Source organism: Panthera tigris, chromosome C1, assembly GCF_018350195.1.
Source record: "Panthera tigris isolate Pti1 chromosome C1, P.tigris_Pti1_mat1.1, whole genome shotgun sequence".
In the NCBI taxonomy this organism is placed as follows: Eukaryota; Metazoa; Chordata; class Mammalia; order Carnivora; family Felidae; genus Panthera; species Panthera tigris.
This window is the reverse complement of record NC_056667.1, coordinates 104,943,168-104,963,554: the sequence shown is the minus strand read 5'-3', so window position 1 is coordinate 104,963,554 and position 20,387 is coordinate 104,943,168. Positions and strand designations below refer to the sequence as shown.

At 44.9% G+C, this 20,387-nt stretch overlaps 2 protein-coding genes across 4 annotated transcripts in view; one reads left to right on the top strand and one right to left on the bottom strand.

The window, feature by feature from the left end:
• Positions 1-8,711, bottom strand: part of PIP5K1A (phosphatidylinositol-4-phosphate 5-kinase type 1 alpha) — a 38,228-nt gene extending 29,517 nt beyond the window's left edge. For 2 of the 3 annotated variants that reach the window (XM_042994092.1, XM_042994093.1), the window contains exon 1: positions 4,885-5,361. In XM_042994092.1, the coding sequence (XP_042850026.1) occupies positions 4,885-4,966 (82 nt within the window). In that variant the 5' untranslated portion in view covers positions 4,967-5,361. Of the gene's footprint in view, positions 1-4,884; positions 5,362-8,583 lie in introns of those variants that run through there. The other variant, XM_042994094.1, reaches the window with a different exon arrangement.
• A 117-nt stretch (positions 8,712-8,828) lies between these two features.
• On the top strand, positions 8,829-20,128 carry VPS72 (vacuolar protein sorting 72 homolog). The gene is made up of 6 exons (XM_007088107.3): positions 8,829-9,030; positions 13,113-13,265; positions 13,449-13,563; positions 13,961-14,137; positions 19,068-19,212; positions 19,531-20,128. The coding sequence occupies exons 1-6, from the start codon at positions 8,914-8,916 to the stop codon at positions 19,916-19,918; spliced, it is 1,095 nt and encodes a 364-aa protein (XP_007088169.1). The 5' UTR covers positions 8,829-8,913; the 3' UTR covers positions 19,919-20,128.
• The last annotated feature ends 259 nt before the right edge of the window (positions 20,129-20,387 follow it).

The window sequence follows — 20,387 nt, the reverse complement described above, 5'->3', positions numbered from 1 at the left end:
CCAATCAACACATACACAGAAACTAAACAATGCTCTCCTTTGATAGGAAAGGGTGGGGGAGTGAAGCGAGATAGGGGAAACTGGCTAGGAAGGGGTTTCCTCTAGGAAATAAATACCATCAACCCAAACACTCTCTCTTTGAGACTGAATGGCGGACTGGGGTTTGGAACACAGAGAAACAGAGATTCCCTCTACCAGGCTATCAGAAAATAGTATACTTCCTCAAACATACTTTTATCTATGATCAAGAAACACACCCAGTCAACAGAAAGAGAGAAGAAACTAACAACTTTGCTCTTACTTTATGTCAAGCAAGAATACCCTAAAATTCTAGGAAAGAAAATATCCAGATTAAAGGATAAAAATAACCACCTTCCTTCTTTATCCCCAGTTCTGTCTTTGGCCTGGTTTTATCTCTGTTATTCACTTCACAGGCTACAGTTTCCATTATATTATCAAAGAAACACAGACTAATAAAACATGTAATAACTAGTAGCTGGCACCTATTTGGGCAAATATTAATCAGAAGACGTTTGTATCAACCCAGAACCGCACACAGAAACCAACAAAACATACAATTTTGAATCCAAAGCCAACTTATCAGTACATTATTACCAATTAATATCTGATACTAGACACCTAAAAAATCTGTATAATCATACTTGACCAAGTTTGAGCAGCCATGGCAGAAATAAATGGTTAAACAAAAACAGTGACATTCCGATGTCAGTTTTCTGTCAGAATCTACCCAAGGGAACAAAAGTAAAAAAGAAGTGTCAAAACCCCAATGGAGAAAACAAACAGCAATATCTCTCCCTACTTACAAAATGTCAACCAAAATGGTGAACCTAGTCATATTCTGACTACATGACATTCTGTTCTATCTTTATATTTCCAAATTTCAGTTTCTCACTCCAGTAAAGTGGCTTAAATTGTATTACTATCCACTAGAACAGAAGCACTGAAGGGTAAAGGACCAGCCTACAAATGTTTTACACTGGACACAAAGAACACGGATGGGCGCCTGGGTGGCTCAGTCAGTTGAGTGTCCAACTCTTGATTTCGGCTCAGGTCATGATCCCAAGGTCATGAGATTGAGCCTTAGACTGAGAGTGGAGCCAGCTTAAGATGCGCTCTCTTTCTCCCTCCCCTCCCCCTCACACGAGCGTGCACACACACTCATTCTCTCTCTAGAGAACAAGACAGAACACAGACAACAACAACAACAAAATACTCAACAAAATCCCTACCATTTGGAGTTATCAGATTACAGGCTAATTGACTAGTAGGGCTCTTCTGGGAAGAAGAGAGCTACCAAAATCAAGGATTTATGAGGCTGGCCCTACTATAAAGGTCCCAAGCAAAAATGCTTCAGTCCTGTGTTCTCTGGGGTTTCCCTCAGCAGTTACATGAAGTCAGGAAAGGAGCTATAAAGTTATTTCCAAATCATTTGTGCTCATGATAAAATCACATAGGTGAAGGGCCACAATTTCAGAAATGTTCTTGTCTGAAGCAAAAAGGAACTACAGGTTCATGATCTTCTAATGTTTCGAGTACTTTTTCTTGGGGGAGTCACGCATGATTTTATCACAAAGCTCTTATTTCAGAGAACAGTGTACACCTTAGCATTCTAACTTTACTTTCTAACTCCTTCAAATCAAGTCTCCAAAACAGAAACTCCTTACTCCCTTCATGGTAGTTTAAAAAAGGGATGCAGTGGCTTATTTCAAATCCTTTTTTTTTTTTTTTTTTAAGATTTTGTTTTTAAGTAACCTCTGTACAGCAATGTAGGGCTTGAACTCACAACCCTAAGATCAAGAGTCACATGCTCTACCAACTGAGCCAGCCAGGCGCCCCTGAATTTCAAGCTCTTGATAAACTAGTCAAACTACAGATAGGGAAACAGGCTCTCTGCACACTGGTGTGACAGATGGTCATACTGTCAACAGCACCTCATCAGGGCTAATTTTATTTTTAAGTGGTGCCACTGTCCAAATAATGAGGATGGGGAGAAAGCAAAAGAAGGAATAAATTTCCTTTGCACACCAAATAGCTGAGACTAGAAGGCAAACTGCATCAACTTTTATTAACAAAGTGTTAAGAACAAGCACATGATGATGGCTGCTGTAAGCTGATATTCATTTATAACTGCTTCCCCCAAATCGAAACATGGTAATTAATTATTCCAATGGGAAAAGATGTCAAACATCACTTAGAGTGTATGGTTTGATCTAACCTCTGTATTTCACATGTCAGCAGAATAAAAGACCAGCTCTGACTTAATGGTGAAATAATCTAGACAGGGAATGACTGTTCCAAATAATCTGTCCTTCTTAATTTGAATTACAAAAGATTTTGAGCCTCCAAAGGTTATAGGCAGCTTATCTAACACATCAATCTATCCCTGAATCCTAACGTTCTTAACCTTGAATCCATTTTCAATATTGTCAAAGAGAGTTCCACCAAAACTTAAGTGAGCTCAGCTAAACATCTAAGAACAATAAATTGGTTTTAGAATGGTTACAAAACCCACACACACAATCTCCTGCTTGAATTTCTACAAAGCCAGCCTTCTTACCTTTAACAATTTAGGAAATCATAAACCATCACTCATTCGTGTCAATGTCCTAATTCCCCTGGTACCATCCAGACACAGCAACACTCACCCCCAATCACAAATAAAACCCATTAAAAAAAATAAAAATTAAAAAAAAAACTCTAATAGCCTTTTTTTGCATCAGAATCTAATATCCTTCTTCTTCAATCACATCCTTAGAAAGAAATATTTTATTAAATTAAATTTACTAAGGCCAAACCTAAGTGAAAGTGAAGATACACAAAAAAAGTCAACACTATGGATCTGGACACAAAAATCCCATCAGGTTTTCAGGACTATTTATAAACACTTTTTCTTAATTTCTTAATCCAATTGTTTCAACATTTGTCAAAGAAGCAAAGATGGAAGGTGTGAGAAACAAAAGTAAGAATCTGAAGCTATTTTTAGACATTTTTATACCTTGACTTCTCATATGAACATCATGGAGTCAAGGAGCTGTAACGTCCACTGAAACCCAGTATTTTATTTTCTGGTGAAAACACAATAGGACAAAAACATTTACACCATCTGAATTACTAACTGCTAGCTGTAGGATCTGGCAGTAAACATAAAAACATAAAAATATCAAACAATGACATCTGAAAAAGACAGCAGGACTATCCGAAGCAGTAGAGATGAAAGAGGAGGAAGATGATTCCATTAAGTGACAAAAGAAATTTTCCTTTACTCCTAAATCTGCCCACATGGCCAATACTTCCATGGGACAGAGGCTGAATCAAATCCTGGAACATAAATACATGGCTTTTAAGGTTACCCTGGTTCTAACAGAACACCTAACTTCTTATAAGCTTAAGAACTACACACAACCTTCTTTTCTGCATTGGGGGAAAGAGAGAAAAGGTTTAAATTAAGGGACTACTCTAGAAAAACACCTGTTATTTTACCTCATCCTTCGCACTTAGAATGCAACACGAGTTGCTCTGGTCCTCTAATGCTTTTACAGGAAAGGCAAAAAACACCTCTCCAGAAACTAAAAATAGATGTACATAAATAAAACTGCAGCTTATGAAGAAGATACTTGTGACCATGTAGCCAAGCTCATCCCAGCTGGAATATGAAAGCGGGAACCCTCTATTTAGCCAAGTCAAAAGGCAAGGATGCAATCGCAGGCCTAAGGAAATGTCAACCTCTCAAGTACAGCATCCAACATCTGACAGCTTCTCCTGCCTGTAGAGGCAACAGTAACTGTGGAACACCAGACATTTCTGATGGAAGCTCTAGAACAGTTTCTGACTCAATTTCCACCCACCTCCCCACACTTACACGCATTTTCCCTCCTACACACAATCTGCTGCTTTTCTTGTGGGCTCCTCCGCCCTGCCTCAATCTCCAGTAGTTTCTAACTACCCTGGCTCAGTGCTCCAAGTGCCGGTTTCCTGATACAGCCTAAGCATTCTTCCAGTGCATTTCCTATTATGCAATATTTCTCCACAGCACGTACAACCACCTCCCAAGCACTCCATCATTCCCAGGCCTAATTCCCATCACAACCTCTCTCAGCCTCTAGTGTGCATCATTCCATCTTCTCCATCTGTTTTCTAGGGTCTAGAAACTTCATGACTTCATGACTTTCATGACTCTAATTTTCCGCCTTCCTTCAAAACGCCCTATTCCTTCCCAAAGGTGGGCAGTCTGGAAATGGGAATCCTCCAAGGAGGGTGTCTGATATAAATGCATGTGGGTCGAGCGCGTGCGCGGGGGTCGGCACTGGGAAGGGATGACGCACGAGGGGGGAGGCCTCTAAGGAAAAAGGTCTCCAATAACTCCCACCCCCAACAAAACCCACAATTCCCTAATTCCTCAGCAATCCAAAGAAAACGTCACATAACCCTTAAACACGTTTTAACCCCATGGCTTCTCTTCCACATTTTTATCCGATTAACCCCATAGTCAACTTGAATTCCACCTGCCTCTCACACTAATTCCTCTAAATACAAGGCCTCCGTTTACTTCAGTTTTATCTACTTCTTTCGGTTTCCCTTCTGTTACCCTCCTACCCCCATTTTCAATCTCCATCCCTTTTCAAGTTCTCAAGTCGGTCTCCTCGAAGACAGCTTGTGTTTTTGAGAGCCTCCCTTTCCTCAATCAAACCCATCCTTTCCTCAGACTCCCCCTGCCCGCTCAGAAAGCCCTATTTGAAAACCCAATCTCCGTCCTCCTTACCGGCAACTCCTCGGACATCCCGTTACAGGTGCCCTCCCAGGTCTCGCTCTCGTTCCCATCGCACAGCCGCCATCAGCCCCCTGCCCACGCCCCGCCCTGATTACCTGAGGACGAGGCGCAGGAAGGGACGCCGGGATCCGCGAATGAAAACCCGACCGACGACGGCCCTGAGGAGGCCGACGCCATCTTGGCAGCCCCCTCCCCCTCAGCGGCCTCGCTCCCTTTCAATCGGGCTCTTCCTCTTCTCCGAGTCGAATTTTCTCCACGTCTCTTCACAGAACCCGCGTTCTGCGGGCCACCTCCCTGCCCCCTCCGAGGCCTCTCTCAGACACGTCGGGCTGGGTCCTGAAACAGCTCAGGGCCGCACCATTTGGCTGGCATAGGGGAAAACCGCCGTCTCGCACCCGCTCCGCAACTTCACCAGTGCTCCGAGGGAGCTACTTTCCCCTTTCACAAAGAAGTAGGCTCCAGCCCGCCGCCAGGACCCCGCGTCCGAACCTAACCACACCTAACGAAATAGGGGGCGTGAAAAGTCCCGGAGGAACAAACGTCCCCGCCCCTCCTCCCCAGCCACAGCCTGTTTATCGCCCAACCTCACTGCTCCACTCGGTGGCCAGGGGAAATCCGGGAACTGCGCATGCGCGTAACCTTTCCAGCGTTCCAGCCCACTCAATGGGGGGGAGAAGAGGGAGGCCCTGAGAGCCAATCGGAAGGCTGGTGTTGGTCACATTACACGGGTTCCTCTTGCCCTAACGAATCCACAGGTCGAAGACTAGCTCTTCCCCGACTGTGAACCAGCGCTACGGTGGCTCTGTGGGTCCAGTTAAATTCGTCTCTGGAAAGGACCCGGCTGAGTTGCCGGAGCTCGGGATAAGTAAGAGCCGGCCCGGCTGGCCTTCAATTTTAGAGCCCAGGGTTAGAGCTCCCCACCGAGGCGCTGTTGTCAACTCAGCGACGTTAAGCCCTTGAATATCACAAAACATCACATGCGACTATTCTTCCGGCTTTACTGCTTGTTTACTGTTTGGCTTAACATGCGTGCTTGTCTTGCCTTCCTCTGAATGACATTCAAAACAGATCTACACTTGGCTTCAAGCGCAATGCTGGGCACAGTTATAGAATTCAGAAGACCTCTCAGAAAAAGCCACGGAAGGCGACCATATCACAATCTATCTGCGATCCAGGCAAACCCTTGGTTCTGTTAATCAGTGCACCGAACTGCACAGAGAAATTCCCCATTCTAGTCTAGCGTTCGGATTAATAAAGTACCCTGGAGATTGTGAAAACCAGATGGGGAGCTGAAGACTGATCGGACTGTAAGCTGCTGAAAAGCAAAGACTGTTTCACTCTTGTATCTCCAGCTCCTCCCATCTTGTGAGCCTGTACATGGTAGCGGCTCAATAATTATTTGTGAAATTAATAAATGAAGAGAAATTGTGTGTGTGTGGGGGGGGGTCTTGGTTTGCAGCCCCCAAGATGGCCTGGTTATCCTCTATCCGGATGTCTTCCGGGTCCTCGAAAGGGAACCTGGGACCATGAAGTCCAGAGACTACCACTGCCTATTTACCTCTGCCTTCTACCCCTCTCTCAAGATAGAAATAATTGTTTCCCTGCTGCCACTTGCTGGATTATTCATATTCCATTGGGTACCGAAGGTAGACAAACTACATGATTTGCCATTTCATTCAATAGCAATGGAATTGAACGACACTGAAGTATTTTACGGTTGCCTATACATATACCCCTCCACCCAACTAACAGTACAGGAACTAGACAGGTGGGAGCACACTGTCTAGCACAGGATTTGGCTCATAGGTCAAATAAATATTTATTGAATAAATTATACTTGTGTCCATAAAAGGCATGGAGTTGCTACCATTTCCTGAGTTATTTTAGAAATCAGCTGGTGTAGAAATAAAGCTGTTTCTGATTTAAAAATTGGAAATAGACCAATAAAGCCCTGACTCACACAGGCAGTAGGTCAAATAGAGGGATCTTCTCCCTGGGATTTGATCTATGAATTTGATTTCAGCCCTCCTGAAAAGAAGAGATCCCTGTTTTGTAGCTTCTTAGGGGTCTTTGTTTCTCTTTATGTACCAGAAAATGGCTGCTATTACTCCTACTACATGGTACTATGTCAGTCTGTTTACTTGTTGTCTTCCTCACAAGACTGAATATTTCAGGGCAAAGATTACATCTTACCCATTTTCATATCTCAAGCATTTTATATCTCAAGCATCTTTGTGCCTGGCACAAAGTAGGTGCATAATACATGTCTCCTGAATATATGAAGGAATGAAAGCAAAATTCAAAAAGTGGGGCCAGGGTGTCTCTCATCTTTTCCCCCTTTACATTATCTCTGCCTCCACTCCCACTCAATCCCTGGGGTGTCCTCTGAGTCACAGAGCCACTCTTCCCCAGTAACATTCCTGGCATAGAAGACCTGGGGTGACGTGGCAGGGTGTGGAGGCAGAGGCAAAGCAGGACATGTTGGCTTGGTGCCCCAAGAAAATTGAAAAAGGAGTTCACCAATATATATTTTGGAAAAGTAGAGCAATCTGGTGATTTCAAAATAGGTCCACGTATACAGATTTGACAGAAATATGTGAGTGTGCACACACATGCACACACACACAGATTTTATCATATCTTAGAATAGTCCCTAAGGTCAGAATGGAGGGGGCTAGGGGCAAGCAAGATCAACGTAGACACAAAATAAGAGGATGAGTACCTTATTCATTCAATTGTCATTCATTAATTCATTCACTGAATTGACATTATTTAGCCCCAACAATGTCCTAGGCACCATGAGAGTTCCTGGTATACGCAGGTGAAGATAAAGTCCTCGCCCTCAGAAAGATCACAGACTAATGAGAGAGGCAGACCCATAAATCATTAGAGTAAAATGTAATAGCTGCCATTCATAAAGTATGTACAAGTGCTATGGGTTGACAATCATACTCTCAGAATACAAGATAGGAAGAGAAGTTGATAGAAGTTGATACAGGGTCTTGACAATACCACAGACTATTTGATATTGGAAGTATTCCAGAGAATCAAGGCGGCATGACCTCCGTGTTTATGGAAACTGTGCCAGGAAGAGAGATTGGCGACTGTAGAAGACTTTACTGTCTTATAGAGCCAGAATTTGGCCAGGTAGACAAGTAAGGAAAAGAATCCTAAGAAGGAAAAGCAGGCAGGCACGACGAAGAATTGAAAAGTGATACTAGAATAGGACAATGAGGCAGGAGGTGAAGCTGTAAAGGTAGGGAGAGGCCAAACTATGAAGGATCTTGAATGCCATGTTAATAGTAGTTAGCACCTACTAACCATATGTGCTTACTAAATCCTGTGCTAAGCAGTTTACAAGATTAATATCTCTTAATCTTTGCAACAACTTTAAAATATAAGTATTATTCGTCCCACCTTGTTATTTTCTTAAGTAGGTTCCACGCCCAACGTGGGGCTTGAACTCAAGACCCTGATATCAGGAGTCGCGTGCTCTACCCACTGCGCCAGCCGGCGTCCCTAGTTCCAGTTTACAGATGAAAACTGAGATTCAGCAACTTGTCCAAAGTCACACAGCTAAAAGATCTTAAACTCAAACTCAGGTATGGCTGGCTCTAAAGCTATGCTCTTAAAACACACTACTATTCTGCCTCAAGGATTTTGGACTTTAACCCGTAGATGATAGGGAGTCATTAAACATCTTCGAGTAGAAGAGTGACAAAGTCTGGGTTTTTAGAAAGGTTCCTACTAGAAGCAGAATGGAAAATGGACTGGAGCAGAGGTAGAAGACTGACCTCTTCTAAGTGAAAGTTTGTTGACTCCTAAATTCTGGACTTAGGGTAGTAGGACTCCTGGAGTCACCGAGCCCAATCGTTCCACAGTCCAGGTCCGCGCGTACTGGAACGGGGAGCTCGGTCGTCTCCGCGTTCCCGGTGGGCGGGGCTGCAGAGTGAGGAAGGCGCGGCTGAAGGGACTAGGAGCCTCTCGAAGCTCTGCTACCTCTGCCTGTAGACTACTGGCTTCCGCCACCGCCTACCACCCGCAGGTAGTGGTGTCGAGCGCCGAGTTCCGCTACCCGCGCTGGGTGAGGGGCCTCTGATCGCGGCGCAGTCTCGGTAGGCGGTATGAGTTTGGCTGGGGGCCGGGCCCCCCGGAAGACCGCGGGGAACCGGCTTTCTGGCCTCCTGGAGGCAGAGGAGGAAGATGAGTTCTACCAGACGACTTATGGGGGTTTCACAGAGGCAAGAGCTGGGTCCAGGAAGAGGGAGGGGAGGAAGCTAAAGGGAGTCCTGAAGGGAGAAACCTCGGACAAAGAAGGGGGCGGGGAATGGAGTGGAGCCCTGGTAGCTGATACTCGCGACGGGGTGGGAGAGTCGGGGGTGGCGGGGGTTTAAAATGGAGTACTAGAAGGTAGAGCCCTAGATGGGGTTGGAGGGGTCGGGGATGGTAGGGTTTCCGGAGGCACCCCAGAGTATGGCAGAAACCGACAGTGTACTTTTCTAGTTGCCTGTTTTCACCACACTCTTGACGTCTAACGTAACGCGAGCTTCTCGCAGCCACGCGGTATATAGTCGTGGGCCCACGGTATGGTTCTTCACCAGAGGTATAGAAAGGAATCTCTTTTCAAAAAAGAAAAAATAGAGGAGCTTAGCCTATGCTTTTTCCAGCTTTCAAGTCTCAATGTAAGTGTTTCCTTCGATAACCCTTCTTTGCTATAAAAAGTGTCCCATTTATTTCCTTCATAGTATACATTTCAAATTGTAATTAGATTTGGTTTGCCTACTTGTTTATACTTTCCTATTAGGTTGTAAACTCTGTAAGGTTAGAGATGGTCTGTTTTGTTCAACAGAATACGTCTAGTGCCTGGGCTAGGGTCTGGATTGGATTGGCACTTGTATTGATTGAATCTGTCCATTCTTAAAATAACCGTTGAGAAGCTAGGGCAAACCAACTACTGTGACAGGTTATAAGGAAGCAGAGAGTATTAAGAACACTTTTTCTTACCTATACCAGACCCCAATGGGGGAAGCAGCTGAATTAACAGTTGAAATACTGTGTGATAAGGAGTAAAATAAGTGGTAAGGATAGGGTGCTGTGGTAACATGTGGGAGCCAGAGTCATTGGTGGGGATGGGCATCCTGGGGGACACGATGTTTAAACTTAGGACAGTATGAAAAGTAAGCTGTGGCTGTATGTACAGCAGTAGGGCTGAGAGCAGGGTAAGGAGAAAGGTTAGCCCACTGAGGGGGTGGAGCAGATGTGTAAAGGTACTGAGTCTGGGTCTGGAGCCTGCATGTCTACTCTCATTCTCCAGACCTTGAAAGAGAATAAAGATTGGTAAGGCTGGAGAGAGTAGGCGTGGGCCAGATCATGTTGGGCCTTGTGAACCATGTTAAGGAGTTTGCTCTTCATCCAGAGGACTGAGAAGATTCATCAAAGTACATGATCAAATCTGTATATAGTTTTTAATGTTTATTTTAGAGAGAGAGTACGAGCGGGGAAGGGGCAGAAAGACAGGGAGACACAGAATATTTTTAAATTTATTTAATGTTTGTTTATTTTTGAGAGAGAAAAAGACAGTGTGAGCAGGGAAGGGGCTGAGAGAGAGGTGGACACAGAATCCAAAGCAGGCTCCAGGCTCTGACCTATCAGCACAGCCCAATGCAGGCCTTGAACCCACAAACCGCAAGATCATGACCTGCGTGGGAGTTGGTTGCTTAACTGACTGAGCCACCCAGGCGCCCCCAAATTTGTACTCTAGAAACCTCACTCTAATGAAGAGAATGAAAGAGGCAGTGGGAGTAGAGAAACATGGGCAATAGGTTTCAAGACACATTAAGGAAATTGAATCCACAGGACTTGATGACTGATTGGGAGTCATTACTTACACAGCTATAGTTTAAAATAGAATGTTCTCTTCCCTCCCCCAAAGGCCATTTTCCTATTCCTGTCATTTTACGAGTCGTTATTTAATATGTACCCTTCATGCTTCCAAAAAGGATTAAAGGAGGCTTACTATATAAACAAAAAGTAGGAACAGTAAAAATAGAGACAGATCAGAAGTAATTGTACCAGGAGCCTTGGCTAAAATGGTAATAGCAATTGATACTAAATTTAGCTGTGAGCTTCCTGGCAGCCAAACCCTGAATTTCTTTTTTCAGTAAGAAAGAAGCATATACATTCTTTAAAAGAGAAAAACTTATTCAACGCTAAATTCTAGGAATTTAATCCTTATATAAGATGTATAAACTAACAGGGTTTCGGCAGATGATGTAGAAATATTCTCTTATCTAGTCATGTCTATTAATGACCCTCAATAAGGGCCAAAGGAATGGTAGTAAATCCCTAACTTAATGAAAGTATTTTGATTGGATACTAAGCTAATGTGTAGTTGAACTACTATTCTCTGGTGAGATGACTTAATACCAGGTTAAAGCTGAGGGGATTAATGTGTTCCCAGGCTGTCTTTCACAAACATCAGTTGGGAGGAAATGATGGTCATCAGTGCAAGATTGAACTCTGGCTAGCTTGGAGTGTCAACTCTCTGTGCTATTTGCTTGCTTTGGCAGCATATGTACCAAGATTAGCCTGTTGGTCTACATCATTGATTGAAGAGAGAGCCACATGTTTGAGATGCCACCCCGCCCAGTTGACTCCCCTGCCCCCAAGTGTATTTTTCCCTTTACTTTTTAATGGGGCTGCCGTTCTAGACTTAACCTGCACTCTCTCAATTTCAATTCTAGGCCCCATGTTCTCTACTCCACTCAGCTAACCATCTTCAGAACTTTCTGAAACACTCCTTGTATACAGTCTTCCTATCTCCCCAAGTCTTCATTGGCTCCCCATTACTAGTACTTGTACCCAATTATTTTTCTGTTCCAACACACCTGAGGAATGAGACCTATTTCTCAGTAACTTTAGTTTACCTCAGCAATGATTATCAGTACTGGAAAAAGCAAGGAGAGGGAGAGGATTGAGAATCCTTGGCCTGCAAATTAAACTCATGAGTTTATTAGCCTGATAATGTAAGTCTCTCTGTAGACTGAATGCAACCTTTTCAAGTCTTAGAGCCTTATAGGGCAGTCAGGAAATGTTGGAAGAAGGCTGTGCTGGAGTCAAAGGCAATCAGCTAGGAAGATTTCTTGCCCAAGAAAAACTTTCTGCTTTACTTAGGTCTAAATCTTTATTCTATAAATAGGCTATGCACATTCCTGCTTCTGCATCTTTGTTCTTGCTGTTCCATCTACCCATGTTACCTCTGCCCTCTTGGCTGTCTAAACACTACCCACGTTTTATTTTATCTTATTTTATTTTATTTTATTATTAAAAAAAATTTTTTTTAATGTTTATTTATTTTTGAGACAGAGAGAGACAGAGAATGAACAGGGGAGGGTCAGAGAGAGAGGGAGACACAGAATCTGAAGCAGGCTCCAGGCTCTGAGCTGTCAGCACAGAGCCCGACATGGGGCTCGAACCCACAGACTGTGAGATCATGACCTGAGCCAAAGTCGGAGGCTCAACCGACTGAGCTACCCAGGCGTCCCTATTTTATTTTGTAAGTTTATTTATTTTGAGAAAGAGAGTGCATATGGGAGAGGGGCAGAGAGAGAAAGAGAATCCCAAGCAGGCTCTGCGCTGTCAGCATGGAGGCCAAAGTGGGACTCGATCTTACAAACTGTGAAATCATGACCTGAACTGAAATCAGGAGTCAGACGCTTAACTGACGGAGCCTCCAAGGCGCCCCAAAACACTACCAGTATCTTAAACCATGGCTCAAGTTCTCTTTGTTCTTTAGAGTCTCAGCAAACTGTGACGTGATGACCAAATCTGGCCCGCTACCTGTTCTGTTTTAGCCCTTCACAGAAAAAGTTTGCCAACCCCTGCTCTAAAGGAATAAAGTCTAAAGTTTAGACCCTCCCAGATGACCAATCTATAGCAAGTGGGCCTTCCTTTGAGCTCCTATAACACTTTAGTAACATTTGATACCTTATATGTTGTCTTGTATTTAAACTTCCTTTTATAATTATATCCTGTCCTCTGCCTGACTGTGAGACCCCTGAAGGTAAAGACCAAACCAAATCCTTTCTGTATCCCAGGACTTAACGCTGTGTGCTATGGGTAAAGGGCAGTTAATGACTGCCGAAAGAGGTGGTGTTGGAGCCAAAGGCCATTAACTAGAAGAGCTTCTTGCCTAAGGAAATTGAAGAGCTGGGTTGGGAAGGAGAATGGGGCAGCTCTTACCAAGAAACCAAAGAGATTCTGTACCTGGAGGGGCACTGATGACTCTAGTGACAGTGAGAACCTTCTCTCCTTATATCCTCAGGAATCTGGAGATGATGAATATCAAGGGGACCAGTCAGACACAGAGGATGAAGTGGACTCTGACTTTGACATTGATGAAGGGGATGAACCATCCAGTGATGGAGAAGCAGAAGAGCCTAGAAGGAAGCGCCGAGTAGTCACCAAAGCATATAAGGTGCAGGGGTATCCTGGTTTTCTTGGACTCCTGTAATTTCCCATAATTTCTCTTCTGCCCTTCATAAGGTCACAGGACTCCCCATGCCAGTCCTATTTCCCACAGGACTAGTTTTCTCTTAAAATCCTCATCTTTCTCCGTATTACTTCTGTTCCATGGTATCTGATTCCAATCTGTTCCCAGGAGCCTCTCAAGAGCTTGAGGCCTCGAAAGGTCAGCACTCCAGCTGGTAGCTCTCAGAAGGCCCGAGAAGAGAAAGCACTGCTGCCATTAGAACTACAGGATGATGGCTCTGACAGTGAGTGTGGAGATGTTTGGGTCAATTGACAATTGGGTCAATTGGGTCAATCAGAACATAATGAAAAAGTATTGTATTCATGGCAAGTTAACTGAAGTTGACAACTGTACTATGGTTATATAAGGGAAGCCCTTATTCTTAGGAAATCTACAGTGAAGTATTTAGGGTCGAGAACTAAGATGTGTGCAACTTAATCATTCGGGAAAACACACGCGATGCAAATGGGGCAAAAGGTTAACAGGAAGTGATCTGGGTAAAGGATACATAGGTACTTTCTGTGGACTCCTCTTACAACTTTTTTGTAAGTTTGAAATGATTTCCAAATAAGTTTTAAAATTAAAAATAAAGGAGGTGGACATGAATTCAAAGATTTCTTCCTCTCTGACTTCTTCCCCAGGTCGGAAGTCCATGCGTCAGTCTACAGCTGAGCATACAAGACAGACATTTCTTCGGGTACAGGAGAGGCAGGGACAGTCACGGCGGCGAAAGGGGCCCCATTGTGAGCGGCCACTGACCCAGGAGGAGCTGCTAAGAGAGGCCAAGATCACAGAGGAGCTCAACTTACGTTCACTAGGTCAGTCTGGTTTTGAGACTAGTGGGCAGAGGGAGGGGGAACCTTAGAAAAACGGAGACTGAAGGGCCTGAAGAGCTAGGGGGGGGTTGAAGATCCAGAAGAAGGGAATCAGAGGAAGGAAATGGGGAGAGTGAGGGATTAGGAGCAAGGAGTGAGGCAGTTAGCTGGGCTCTAAAGAACAAGTTACATTGAAGAAAAAGTGTGTTTGTATAAAATAAGAATCGAATAGAACTGAGTTCAAATCCTAGTTCTGCCGTTCAGTTGCTTGTAAGACTGCTGACAGATTGCTTAACCTACTTGCATCTTGCTGTCCTGGTTCACAAGGTGGGGTGATAATGCCTCCTTTAATGATAATCATGAAAATTAGAAATTCGCCAGAATTAGTCCATGAGATGAGCTAAAGTCAAAATTCTTTAAAATCCCTTCAGTTTATGTGCCGAGTACACTGTCACATAAAGTAATATATTGTACAAAACATATATTTCTTTATAGGGCGTTGAGAGTTGCAAATCATGAGAGGTACACGAGGGAATGGCAGGTTATACACATCCTGTCACATGCTCGATCTGGGGCATACTTCTATTGAGTGAAATAACACATACAATCACCTATAATATGTGCTTTGTTCTCTCTGTCTTTCTCCCCCAACCCCCGTCGAATCTTTCTCTCTCTGAATCTTTTATTTTTGGTCAAACACATATGATTAAACATGGATAGCCCAAATGTGGAGTTGAGTATTGTTTATGCAGAATATCTGGGACCCATCCCATTCTACTTTTATATTTCTCAAATGTAGATAACTGCAAAAGAACACAATGATTGAGAAAAGATTTACTTCAGTTGCAACATCTTCAGGGTTTGTTTTCCTGTTTTGTTATGGTGACTTTAACATTGAATATTTAATCTTTGATGGTAATTCAGTACTTTCAAACAGTAGCTATCCCTCAAAACAGAAATGACTGAGAACCATCACAAACAGTGAGGTGACCTTGATGTCACTGTAATTACAGTCCTCATCCTTTGACCACATTGGTTGGTTTGGGCCACTGTAAGGAGGGTAACACCCGGGCTTCTTGTACCAGTAGCTGACATCGGAGACCCTGCAGAAGCAGGTTCTGCAGGGGGGACAAGAAGTTCATTTTTGAACATGTTGAATTCGAGGAGTTTTTGAGTTGTCCATGCAGTGCTGAGAGTTCAGTGTACACATCTGGGCTTGGACAAGAGATCTAGGCTGGAAACAGAAATTTGGAAGTCTGTAGAGTATGGATAGCATTGATGAGATTGGAGTGGATCAGATCACCCAGGGAGAAAGCATGGGGAAGAGAAGACAGGCCGAAGAGAACCCTGCAGATGTACAAGAGGAGCTTAGCAGTGGCCAGGATTTGGAGAACTTCAGGAGAATTTATCTTAAGAATGCCAAGGAGGGGCACTTGGGTGGTCAGTCAGTTAAGTGTCTGCCTCTTGGTTTCGGCTCGTGTCATGATCTCACAGTTCGTGGGTTTGAGCCCCACACTGTCAGCGCAGAGCCTGCTTGGGATTCTTTCCTTCCCTCTCTCTCTGCCCTTCCCTCCCCCCCAAATAAATAAATAAATATTAAAAAAAGAAAAAGAACACCAAGGAAAGAAAATGTTTGAGAGAGAGTCTCTGCTGAATGCTGCAGAAATGCTACTCAAGAGGAGAACTGTGAAGTGTCCATTTGTTTTGATGACAAGGAGGTCAGATGAACTTAGGGAACACTTTTTGGAGACTACACCATTTTGAAGCCAGCTGGGGAGCCAAACTTATAGAGCTTGGCTGTGAAGGGTGGTTTAAGGAGTAAAACCTATAGGATCTGGGGTCAATGTACAGTTTTCCTTGTTTGTTTTATCTAAGATTAGAGGAACTCTTGTCTTTGGTGAGAAGCAACTGAAAGTTTAATGACAGAGAAGAAAGAAAGGATAGTTAATAGGGTGGGTTTTTGGAGAAGTGAGATGTGGGGGGAGTGGGGTAGCTAGAGTACAGGTGGAAGAATTGGCCTAAATTATGGAGGAGGAAGGAAGGATGGCTTGTAGTTGGAGGTTTATAAACCCATAGCAGGACATTGGAGTGGGTCTCATCTGATGTCTTTTAGGCACTATCACCTGTCAGGTGTTGGGCATAGAGTTGGAAGCTTGAAGATAGTGAAATGTGCTTGAAGTAGTTCAGGGGCGCCTGGGTGGCTCAGTCGGTTGAGCATCTGATTCTCGATTTAAGCTCCGATCATGATCCCAGGGTTGTGAGATCGCGCCCCGTGTCAAGCTCTGTGCTGAGCATGGAGCCTGCTTAAATTCTCTCTCTCCCTCGCCTCTTCTCCACTGCACGCACATCTTCTCTCTCCCTAAAAAAAAGTAATAAGAAGAAGAAGAAAGAAAAGAAATAGTTGAGATAGAATTATCTGCTGGTGTTGGGGGAGTCTGTTGAATTTGGGGAACATGCATTCATGGTGGTTCCAGTCTAGCCTGTTGTGTAGTATTTTTCCAGGAGCACTCAGCAATCCAGGTCTGGACCAGGGAGTGTAGATTGATGAGAGTGACTGAAATGATAGGTTGAGGAACCTAACCTTGATTTAAAAAGGAAACTGGAAGAAAAAAAAGAACAATGAAGACTGGAGGGGGGTGCCAGATAGAATGAGGAGAGATCCATGTATGGGAGGTATAAAGGACAGAGGATATCTAGAATTGTGGAGCAAAACATCCAAAGCATAGGATGTTGCGGCCAGAGCCTGGGATGTGTGATTTTTAGTATTTCAGAGCTGGGGCAGTTCCCGGCTGTAGCCATAGTGGAATGGAGCAACAAATGTGTCACGGACAGGAAGATGAGATCCGTAAACTGTGGGGATGGGATGTTGAAGGGGCTACCCATGTGCACTTTGAGGTCACCAGGGTGATGAAGGATGAGAAGAGTTGAGTGGAGAGGAACAGTGGAAAGCATTGCTGAAGTCTTCAGAGAGTGAGGGAGTGAGCATGACAGGAAAGAAACATGATCTAGCCTGGTGGCATAAGTCTCCAGAGAGAAGTGGGTTTGCGCGTGGGGAGAGAAGCAGTGGTCTAAAGTTGCAGTGTGGGCTCAACAGGACCCAGGCACACCCTGCATGGGAGGTGGCAGGACGAGAGACCTCCACCAGAGGGCTGCAGGGAGAGCAGTGGCCTTGGGATGACAGGCTTCCAGGAAGACAAGTTGTGGAAGGAATTCACAGTGAGAAACTTGAGGACATAGATGAGTTGGCTGGTTATAGAGCAGGAGTTCCAGAAGGTACAGGGAAGTGTTTGAAAGGGGAAGTGTTGGAAGGTTGGCAGAAGGGAAAGAAAGCAACATTACCAACCAGAATTCCAAGTACGAGAGAGGCTAAATCATTGGTGGGGTTTCCAGAGCACACTTTTCTGGTCAGACTTTATCTAGAAGATTGGATGCGCACTTAAGAAACAGAAATTTGGAGTTCATTCAGAGGAAAGGGATCAGGAATATTTTGCCCTACTGAACGTTAACAAATACTTGTTGAGTGCCTGTAATGGGTGGCACACCGCATGGCCCTGATAATATGTAGGTAACATGAGTCACAGTCACTGCCCTTCAGGAGGAGACCTGTGTATCAGCGATGAACTACCATAGAGCAGTGTCACTGTCCAGACGGGACTGTGGCGAATAAGAGGAGCGCTCAGAAGGAGGATTGGTTCTTCTGCCCAGCTCGTTGTTGCCATGTGACAACGCAGATGCCAGGTTGCCCGATTTCCTTGTTAATTTTTTTTTTTTTATGTTTATTTTTGAGAGAGAGACAGAGACAGAATGTGACCGGGGGAGGGGCAGAGAGAGAGGGAGACACAGAATCCGAACAGGCTCCAGGCTCTAAGCTATCAGCTCAAAGCCTGATGCAGGGCTCCAACTCACAAACTGTGAGATCGTGACCTGAGCTGAAGTTGGACGCTTAACCTAAGCCACCAAGGCACCCCTCCTTGTTATTTTTTTAAGAAGGACCAGAGGGGCACCTGGGCCGCTCAGTCAGTTGATTGACTCTTGATTTCAGCTCAGGTCATGATCCCAGGGTTGTGGATCAAGCCGTGCGTCTGGCTCTGTGCTGAGCATGGAGCCTGCTTAAGATTCTCTCTCCTTCCCTCTGCCCTTTCTCCCCGTTTGCACATGTGCCCACTCTCTCAAAAAAAAAAAAAAAAAAAAAAAAAAGAAGGACCAGAAATCTCTGTATTTAAACGTAATTTCCTCATTTTCAAACATCAGTAACTCTTTCAAATTTTCTCTAAAATACAATACAGATCAAACAAAACACTTAGAGGAGCTGCCAGCATGTGGCCTCTGCCATAGACTGTGAAAAGTACAGTAATGGAAGTGTCCTAGGCACAGGGGTTAGCAAAAAGAGAGTGTGTCTCAAAACCATGTTTTATGAGAAATGGTTCAAGGAATGGGTGTTGTGATCGGCCTGGAGGGAGAGACCTGGATACTAATTTCAACTATGTAAAGGACTGTCATGGAGAAGACAGGTTGGACCTGTGTCCTTTACAGCTTGAAAAGGTGAAACAGTGTCATCAGGCAACATATTTCAGCTGGAAATAGGAGAGAACTCTGTAATGACCAGAGATGCCTGAAGACACAGCGCGCTGCCGTGGCTGGGAGTGAGCGGACAGGGCAGCTTGGGCAAACAGGCTCCTCATCCAAGGGTTCCTTCCAGCTCCAGAGTCCTGCTGTCTGAGTGCGTGAGGAGCTGAGTGAACGGGAGAGGTGGGCGGAGAGGATGTCGGGGGTTGGGGGGTGGTCAAGCAAAGAATGTCGGAACTAGGAGGTGCTAGGGGGGCCTCAGAGGATTGGTGTGAGTGGCTTGGGCAGGCAGGGACTAGACAGGACAGACATGAGTGTGGGCACGGGGGAACTCACCGCCCCCTCATTCCTCCCTTTGACCCTGAAGAGACCTATGAGCGGCTTGAGGCTGACAAAAAGAAGCAGGTGCACAAGAAGCGGAAGTGCCCTGGGCCCATAATCACCTATCATTCGGTGACGGTGCCGCTCGTTGGGGAGCCAGGCCCTAAAGAAGAGAATGTGGATGTGGAAGGGTGAGTGCGTCACAGGGGAGAAGGGAAGAGAGCCTTCTCCCTGCCATCCTCAGTTCTCCTCACACAGCTCTCCAATACACAGATGTCCTTCAGGGTCCTCTTCCCTCAGCTGTGTTTCTTTCTGTTTTTAGTCTCTCTCCCCTCTCTCAGCAGTTTTCCCACCCAGCACAGCTTGCTTCTCCCCATCTGTCACTTAATAGATTCTCTCCGATTGTTGCCGTCATTCTGCCTCCTTCCTCTCTTTCCTCACCTGTCTTATCTCTTTGTCTGTTGTTTTCTCTCCTCAGACTTTTTGTGTTTCTCTGTCTCTCCCCTCAGACTGGATCCTGCTCCCACAGCTTCTGCACTGACTCCCCGTGCCGGCACTGGACCCATCGTCCCTCCTGCTCGCTGCTCCCGTACCTTCATCACTTTCAGTGATGATGCGACATTCGAGGAATGGTTTCCCCAAGGGCGGCCCCCAAAGGTCCCTGTTCGGGAGGTCTGCCCTGTGACCCATCGCCCAGCTCTGTACCGAGACCCTGTCACAGACATCCCCTACGCCACTGCTCGAGCCTTCAAGATCATCCGTGAGGCCTATAAGAAGTACATCACTGCCCACGGACTGCCGCCCACGGCCTCAGCGCTGGGCCCTGGCCCGCCACCTCCCGAGCCCCTCCCTGGCTCTGGGCCTCGAGCCTTGCGCCAGAAAATTGTCATCAAATAAGGAGAGGAGTAGTCCTTAGAAACCTCTTTCCTGCCCTGACTTGGGGCTCTTAATGTTCCCCTTCCTCTCCCTGGTTCTCCTCTTGGTCATCTCTGACCTTTGCCTGGCCCTTTTCCATCTTTCTTTCCCCCCAGTTCCTATTGGTTTTATTTGTGTTTTTTAATCTAATAAAAGAGAAAGATCCCCATTGTCTGGTGTCTCATTGAGTTGGGAGCAAGAAGTCTTTGTGAATGTCTGAGTATATATGGGTCTTTATTTTGTTTAATAGCATTTATTATGAGCTGCCCTTTTTAAATTGTAAGTATTCACTCCTCCAGCTGGATTATAAACACCTTTAAATTAGACCTCCAAACGAAATTCCTGTACTCCCCTTTATATCACCTTATATTCACTGCTTTGAATATAGCAAGACACCAAATAAGTAGGAATGACATGATTCCCCTAGTTTCTAGGACTCTGGCTTACATGC

Bases quoted from the DNA above. Each gene is read 5' to 3' on its own strand.
- VPS72 (XM_007088107.3), top strand. From the start codon at position 8,914: ATGAGTTTGGCTGGGGGCCGGGCCCCCCGGAAGACCGCGGGGAACCGG. The intron at 13,564-13,960 runs GTGAGTGTGGAG...CTTCTTCCCCAG, and splicing joins ACAGGATGATGGCTCTGACA to GTCGGAAGTCCATGCGTCAG. The intron at 19,213-19,530 runs GTGAGTGCGTCA...CTCTCCCCTCAG, and splicing joins GAGAATGTGGATGTGGAAGG to ACTGGATCCTGCTCCCACAG.